Source organism: Silene latifolia, chromosome 10, assembly GCF_048544455.1.
Source record: "Silene latifolia isolate original U9 population chromosome 10, ASM4854445v1, whole genome shotgun sequence".
Classification (NCBI taxonomy): domain Eukaryota; kingdom Viridiplantae; phylum Streptophyta; class Magnoliopsida; order Caryophyllales; family Caryophyllaceae; genus Silene; species Silene latifolia.
The window spans coordinates 128,407,241-128,415,856 of record NC_133535.1 but is presented as its reverse complement, the minus strand read 5'-3'; the positions used below and the strand labels follow the sequence as shown (position 1 = coordinate 128,415,856).

General features: G+C 37.6%; 1 protein-coding gene across 1 annotated transcript; it reads right to left on the bottom strand.

Moving 5' to 3' along the window:
- Positions 1-1,380: 1,380 nt before the first annotated feature.
- Positions 1,381-6,464, bottom strand: LOC141605932 (uncharacterized). The gene is made up of 5 exons (XM_074424861.1): positions 5,965-6,464; positions 5,830-5,867; positions 4,187-4,457; positions 3,679-3,962; positions 1,381-2,050 (listed from the first exon to the last, which is right to left on the bottom strand). Exons 1-5 carry the CDS (start codon positions 6,367-6,369, stop codon positions 1,621-1,623), a joined length of 1,428 nt encoding a protein of 475 aa, XP_074280962.1. The 5' UTR covers positions 6,370-6,464; the 3' UTR covers positions 1,381-1,620.
- Positions 6,465-8,616: the final 2,152 nt, after the last annotated feature.

Sequence of the window (8,616 nt, the reverse complement as noted above, 5' to 3'; positions counted from 1 at the left end):
GTAAGGATCTACACAAGAAGTTTGTAAAACAGGTTTTTTAATAAATAATTTTTTATTCAACGGGCCTTGATATTTGCATTGCAAGATATGGTGATAATTGCTGATTGCTGGAGCAAAACAGAACAATAAACACAAGTTTTCCATGAGCGCGCATACATACAGGTAGTTTACCATACAATAAGTCATGTTGAAGACGGGTCATATTTCGTCACAAGCTGAAGACAGAATAAAATATGACCTCATTTAAGACGAAAATGTAATCATTTTTAGATAAAAAGTAGAATAAATTTCTATGCTATAACAATTTGTCAATAAAATGATCACATTTGTCGTTAAAATGATGATATTTGGCCCGTCTTCAATTTGTAAAAGTTCGCCTCTTCAGTGAGAATTTGTGTTGACCATATTATGAAATGAGTCTCATACACCTGAGCTAATGCGCATGTCGTCATAAGTTTATGGTTGGATTTCTTTTTATCTTACTTTTAGTTGATGGAATACATACATGTGTACGCATCAAATTAAAGTCCATAAAATATATTGACTCCTGATTATTAAGAACATACAGTCAAAATTTACAATGCCATACCTTATTACCCCTTGTAAATTTGGAGAATTTTGTGGGTTTTTAACTTGGCAAAATTAAGATTTTAAAGGAATTATCTTGGGTTAGAGTGATATATGCTGAAGCAAAACAGGAAAAAGGAATCAAGGCGAGTACAAAATATTTAGAGAGGGAATTTGAACCTATGACCTATCGTCATGATACCTTCGTCTTAATCACTAGATTACGTCTTAATCACTAGATTAAGACCTCTTCGATACAAGGAAGACATAAGTTAAGATCATGTCCCATTATTGTGCACAAATTCTCATTTGTGACGGAGGTACCCGTCGCAAGCTTGCGACGGATACCGTTTTCTCTCACAAAATACTCATTGAGAGGTGAGTGGGAATCACATGGAGGGTGCCCCACCTTGTCCCCTCTACCTTTTTGTAAGAGGTCACAAGCTTGTGACGGAATTAGCCCGTCACAAGCAAGACTAGCTGATTAGTGTGGCACATTTCATGTTCCATGCTCTTCTTTTCTCTTTTCGAAGTACAATCATTTAAATATTAAAACTCGCACGAATAATTTATGTTACATGAATGATGTGTTGAAAGCATAAAAAGGTGGAAATACAAGATGTGACATAGAAGATTTGATCTAGGAAGAGAGTAGTGCATAACGAGGGTTGAGAGACGGGGGTAATGCACATCTTTAAGAAGACGCGATAAGCTACCTCCCTTTACGGGATAGCTATTATACATTTACAGTCCCTCATTTCCACCCTTCGCTACTGCCATTCTAATTTTTCTTCTTGTTCAACAATAAACTCATCTCAAACAAGCCATTATTAGAATAAAACACATTCCCCCAATTCTGATATCTTAAAGGAAAGTAGTGTTCAGCATATACATACTTTCGTGGTTAATAATCAATGCTATTGTGTACATTTGAAATTTTACCAGTTTACTTCTGAAAATTTACAGCATTATTTACAAATGCATATACAGAACCTTTCAATTTTACCTATTATGAGCAATCAACATTCATTTAATCATCATCTTTTGAGCTGGTCAATGGCCGAAGTACAGTGCAGTATCTGATGCGACTTGAGAGACCCAATTAACCGCTGTTCCAAAAAATAGCTCCCAAAACCAAAGATCTACAGCAAGCACTGACGAAAATATAAGGAGTCCCAGAGTTTGGTACCTATTTAACGGCCAACCGGAGACTTCAGCCATGGTCTGTAGAATCGGAATTGAGTTGCTCTTCAAATCCCGCTTCCTTATTGACCATGCAGTTATCCAGTGGACTTGAGAGGGCACGAGGTCAAAGTCAACCGTCAATCGTCTGCCAAGATCTGGCATGTGCCCGCCTCCATAAAGTATGGCTATCTTGTTGTGCCCTTCATCCATTGCTCTTTGAAGGGCTTCTGTTGCCGCCCTGTTCCTCTCACCGATGATAACCGACTTCTCTTCCACATCTGCTGTCACTTGGGTGAACCTTCACATTGGAACATTTTCAGACCTCAAAGAGGGAAATATTGGAATATACATGACTTGAGAGACATTGACAACAAGACAGAACGGAAAGAGAACCAAAATAGCAACAGTCGCCAATAAGCCTAACTGCCTAAGACTCTTTCAGGATAAGATGCCCAGATAATTGCTTCTGTTTTACTTAGATAGTCACTTCATAGCATTTTATTCTCTTTCTTTCAAAAAAAAAATTCTCGTAATTTACAATTATTGCTACTTTTTGAAACAGTCAATGTTGCCATACATTGCCCACCAACAGTCAAATGATGAAATACTACTTTGGGATGGAGGTTGTAATGGATAACTCTAACTGTTCCTTTATCATTTGACAGGTTTCTCACTCTAACAATTCCTTGTGTGTAATTCACTCTAACAATTCTTAGGCAGCAACGAGTGAGTATGCTAATGTTATTCTCACCATATGTATTGGCAATTTCACGGTTTTATCCATTTTGGTTCCCTGGTAACAACAATTTCGAGAATCCTCAAGAACAGCTCAGTGGAGGGGTTTACCTTTCCCCTTACATTGCTTTGATAGTGAACTTCATTCTACTCTCCCATTTGTACACCCACATAGCATACCAGTCACCATAGTAAACAATTCTCGTATTAGATTCATTATGAATTCAGTATAGTCGTCACAGAGTAGAGGAACAAAAAATGATTTATCTTGCTTTACCTCAGGGTTGAATCGATAATTATAAATTCCTGCTTGCTTTAACTTGCCTCACACTTCTCTAAATTCGTAACCATGAATCCGTGATGGAAGATCCATCTTTTAAGGAAATATTTTCTCACATCTTTGGCGATCTTATTCTATGGTTCAATCTCTCACTGTCATGTGGAACATTTTATCAAGTCAAAGATCATAGAATCTATGCCAGTATCTCAATCCTTGAAGGGCTCTGCTAAGGCTAGTAGTGTTCTTCTCTTCCAGTCATCTACCTAAGACCTAAGCTTTCTAGCTCCCCAAATCAAATTTTAGAAGACATAGAGTGCATATAGTGATGAGCAACTTGAGATAAACTATCAAAAAAGCATACATGGCAAGACTTCCCAGACAGCATTCCGCAATCAGTAACTCAATCATACTGCTAAGAATTATCTGATCCTGAAGCAAAAGTTTTCAAGAGGAAAGCACCATAGCCAATTACCAAGAAAAAGATACAATTGTGAACTAGACGATTGAAACCCAAATTTCCTTCCATTTTGGTTCTCCATACAAGCGTCCAATGAACAAGACAAGAATACCCCTTTTCCCAGACCTCAAATCTGACCAGTTGCTTGGCCACCGCCCACCATACTGGTAAGTAAAAGGGTGATAAAAATATACAAGGTTTAGAAGTCTACAATCTAAACTATGGACACCAAATGTTGAATTTCTTGATATAATAGTGCTCCTGAATCGTCCTATCTCTAGAATTTAAGCTATGCTGTTGAACATACGGTTCTAAGACAGGCACCCTGAACCGTGTGCAAATACCTCATAGACACTGTGCACAAACAGATGATCTACTAGTGAAGCTTGCAATATCTCCTCTAGTGTCTTATATATGGAGCTATGCAAAACAAAACAAAATTATAGATACTTACTCAGATGTAAGGCGCTTTGCCAGGAACAATTTCATTGCAGCACCAAAATCAAGCCTGGATAAAGCATCTAGCTCGGGGTATTCTGTTACCTGATCTCCACCATCAGTACAGATGCCTCCAATAATAAGAAGACCCACAAGTGGCATAGGAAGAACACGAGATGCCCATAAGAGCTTGGATCTCCAAGGGTCGAGATTTTCAGGAATTGTTGGTTGCATCATTGCTTTTGTAGATTTTATAGTCATGTCTCTTGCAAATGTAAAGAAGCTTTCACCTCTTTCTAGCTGAAAGATAAAATTTCCGAACAAAGATATTTAAATACTAAGTTTGAAAGTCCATAGTTTTATGCTTCTTTTATTTACTATGCCAAGTTGCCAACATTGATGGAATATTATTAATTTCAAATTTTACAGAGCGCGAAAGTTGCAATAATAGAACGACCAGATTAAAATAAAGCAAAGTTGAGGCCTTGATATTATTATAAGCACCAAAAGGTAAAGTATTGTACCTGAAGTAATTTGAAGGTCTCAAAATCTAAGTCAGCGTGATACCAATTTTCTGCCTGGTAATCAAGACAATCTAACTGGAAATCGAGTGTTAGTATTTGAGCCATCTGTCTCTGAATAAACCCAATAATGCTAAATCCTCTTGAACGTGAAGATTTAAGCCTCTTTTTAGCTACAGTATATCTACGCTGCTCTAAACTCTCTCGGCTAGTCACCATCTCATAAAGTACACAATCATAGTGTTCAAGTTCCTTCTGTAAAGTATCAAAGTATCTGTAGGATAACAAACAACAAACGATCAAATGATCTGTCACCAATAGATACTAGAGCACAATCCATCGAGAAGTAAACAAAAGGAAGAACTTAAAAGGTGAACTGCAGAAGTCTTCAGTTTCCTAGCAAAGCAATTTATAGTCAAGGGTCTCAAGTTGAAACCTATAGAGCTTAAATAGTAAGCTTTTTTTATAGCACATTTGCAAGCAGTTAACATTTGTTGTCACATCAAATCTACCCTTACACCAACCTCAAGTTAAAATTTAGTAAAAGCACAGAAAATCATTTCCATTTAGATATTAGAGATACCCTTTCTGACAAATTTATAGTGCCAATATCAACTGCACATTTCATCTAGCAATTTTAAGACCCGTACTAGACAGCCAGTGAAGAGCATATTATGTCATAGTCTAGTGCCCTAGCTGCATGGATATTTTGACTTTCGAACCACTTGGCGCCAATATTAAGTTCAATAGCTATAAATGTAACCATTAACTCATTAAGTTTTGTAACTTGTGAGAAGAAAAATTGAAGTGGGTGGACGACTTTCGAAAGAATGAATGATGGCAACTTAGACAAAGTGTCTCCAAGTATATTTTACTTCTCAGTTCTCCCATCAGCCCGAGAACAAACAACAAGTCCATAGACATTAGCAAAATCCATGCCCTCTTAATTTTCTCTTGTTCTTGGAATGATGAGTGGAGACAACCAGCTGAAACCAAGTATGCCAGTATGAATAGTAAAATATAAGTAACACAATCAATACCTACTAAATAAAGGACGTACACAATGGCGCAAGTCCGCAACTCAACCCCCTTGCTTCCAATAGAGCCCTCTCTACCAAAATCCCATTCTTAAACATTGTTATCAAATGCGTTTCTATTTCCAATGGAGTCAAAGATTCATTACTCTTTCTTATAGGATGATTATGATTAAAAAAAACAAAATGGCTCACTAAAAAGGCTTTGCTTCTTTCTATTGTGAAGTAGAGTGCTTCGATGCAGTTCTTCGAATCTCAAAGTCATTCGAAAACAGCCTCTTTGTGTGTAACACAAGGGTAAGGCTTTCCGATCCTCTTACCCCGCAACTTCCAGGAGTCTCCTATTAAGGCACTGGGGTAATTTGTTATTGTTATCAAACGAGCATGAATTAAAACCATCTGGGATCCTATAAACCATTACAATAGTAATAAATTGCGTTAAATTCTCCTAATTCCTCCACATTTTCATCACAAAGCGCCATTAGATAACGAAATCCAAGCCAAAGACTACAAGTTTAATGCAATGCAAGACCTACTCAATTCAATATAAAAGAACTAATTTCATCAACTAAACAATTTCGCAATAAAACATGGCAAATCGAAAAGACGTACTCTTTATCGGCAATGTGAATGGTGGAAACCAAATCAACCTGCAAAAAATCATTCATTCAACCACCAAATTACAACAACAAACATAATATCATCATACTTCGTACAAAAAAACACAAACAAAGAACAATTAAATACCTGAAGGAAAGGACGAAGAATGGACCAAGGAAATTTCTTTCGAAACCGAACAACAGCCGTCTGCAACTCACCATCACCACCTCCATCATTAGCTCGCTTCTTAAACCTCATGAAATCAGCAATGGAGTTATTCTCGAAAAACTGCTCCGCCGACGTAGTATCGACATCGCCGCCGTCTCCGTCGTTTTCGGACGGCCTGAAGAAGGTGGAGACGCGAGGAGGGGGGAGAAATTGGCGGCGACGGCAGTGGTGGTTAAAGAGAGGTGTAGGATTCCGGCGAGAGAAGTCGGTGAAACGAAGGTTATAGGGAGGAGAGAGAGTGTCGGCGGTGGTAATTGCGGTGGTTGTGGTGGTGGAGGGAGGTGGATTAGGAGAGAGGATGGAAGAGAGAGAGTGAGTTACCATTTCTTATTTTGTGTGGGTTGGGGAGTGCTACCGTTGCCTACTACTAGAAGATTTTTCTGTTCCTTCTCCAGTTCTCCTACCCGTATACTCGCAGTCTCGGACACTTGTCTTAAAAAAAAAAAAAATACTCGCAGTCTCGGTGACTCATTACTCATTAGACAAAAGGTAGGGAAATTATCAAATTCTTTATTTTTTATTTTTTTTTTGGAGCTCAAATTCTTTATTGGGTTTTCTATACGGAATAGAGTTGGCAATTGAGTCACTCGGGTCGTTTACGGGTCGGGTCAAAGCGGGTCGGGTCATATCAGGTTCGGGTTGTGACGTGTTAGCGACGGGCGGGTCGGTTACGGTTCATGTCGGGTCATCAGCGGGTGGCAAGTTGGGTCGGGTCGGGTCAGTATTGGGTCAGATTATAAGCATATATTTTCTCTTATGTATTTAGTTTTAGATGGGTAAATTTATGTTTAAACCACGTGTAGGCGTATTAATTGTAATTTTAAGTTAAAATAATTAAGATTAATGTCAATTTGGTCTTATTTACACCATTATTAAGCTAATTCATTATCGGGTTGAGTCAATATCAGGTCATGGGTCGGGTCGGGTCGGTTCAGGTCGGGTTCGGGTTGGAAAAAATAAGGATGTTATCGGGTTGGGTTGGATCAGATCGGGTCGGTTTCGGGTCACCCAATTTTCGGGTTGTATCGAGTCGGGTCAGCTTTTGCCAGCTCTAATATTACGGAATAGTAGGCCGTGTTTTTTTGATTTTCTACCTAATACGCCTATATTTTTATTAACCTCTATGGTACCCCTAACTTTAATTAAAAACCATTAGGCGTGACCTTACTCTCTAATTTCCGTCAAATTCTGTTAAATGTTAAGTGTGATTTGTAATGAATGAATGGCATGACTTGGTAATGACATGGATTGACTTGGGTTATTCTCTTTAACCCTACTAAAGCAGAGTATGGATTGACTTGGGTTATCTCTTTAACCCTACTAACACAGAGTCACTTTTTTTTATCCCACTGTAAAGATCATTTTAAAACCCTTAAAAAAAAACCATCCAACTTCCCCTTTCTTTGTTTCTCTCTCCATCTATTCCGTCCATCTTCTTTATCAAGCTTCCTCCTCTTCATCTCTACAGAAGATCAAAGCAGGTATGTTGATAATTCCTATTTTTTTTTTTTTGCCTTTTTATTGGCCCTAATTTTTCCTTTGTTTTGTTTGATGTTAAAAAACTTTGCATGAACTATAATTTGATACTAGTATTGGTGCCCGGCTTCGCCCGGGCTACCTCTATTTACCATTAATTTTTTTTCATTAAATAAAATTACTTAAAGTTGCATAACCCATAAATTTATCATTAAAATATTTTTCTATGACATATCCTAAAATTAAGATGAAATAAATTTTAAGACAAATTCACTACTCCCGCTATTAATATTTTACTCTTATTAATGAAACAATATTAATAACATTTCACTACTTGTCCGTAATCATTGTTACTTTCACTACTCCCGGCGTAATTATTGTTACTGCCACTACTTGTGACACCCTCATTTATCGCGGAAAAGTAAACACGTAATTCTAGAATAAAACAGCATGGATATGTTTGTAATAGGTTCATTTGGGTAAAAACCTGTAATTTTTAAAAACCTGAACCTGTTATAAAGATATCCAAATTGGAAGGTGTCAAAACATACAAGGTCTAAATAGAAGTTTCGCAACATAACCATTGCTAAAGTCGCGAATAGCAAAGTTATACAACCAAATGTAAAGAGGGAGACATATGTCCCTAAAATGTATGTGACATAAAAAGTGTTTAAGGGTCACAATAAAATAAAGCCAATCTAGGTTCCAAGGTTACTTTGCTCGCTAGCTCGTCCATGTACCCCATATATGCATCACCTACATCCGCCATTCGCATTTTATACAAATACGAAAGCCACAGTCAGTGGGGAGTAACTCCGAGTTCTCCCAGCCACGAAATGTCATAATTAATATAACATGTAAACATAAGAATATGAATATGAATAACACATAGCCTTAGCATATAGATGCTAGACAATCGTGCTTATCATGTGAACAACAATATAACAACACATAGTCCTAGCATGCGAATACTAGACCGACTCATACTACACTATCATGTGAATCACATAACATCCAGGAATCCAAACTCTATCAACCATAGCCGGCTTGCATCTCACCTTCTATGATTCAGAGAATCATCAAACAAGAAAGGAC

Coding starts and splice junctions, on each gene's coding strand:
- LOC141605932 (XM_074424861.1), bottom strand. CDS start 6,369: ATGGTAACTCACTCTCTCTCTTCCATCCTCTCTCCTAATCCACCTCCC. Junction 5,868..5,964: donor TTCTTCGTCCTTTCCTTCAG/GTATTTAATTGT, acceptor GATTTTTTGCAG/GTTGATTTGGTTTCCACCAT. Junction 3,963..4,186: donor AGACCTTCAAATTACTTCAG/GTACAATACTTT, acceptor TTTATCTTTCAG/CTAGAAAGAGGTGAAAGCTT.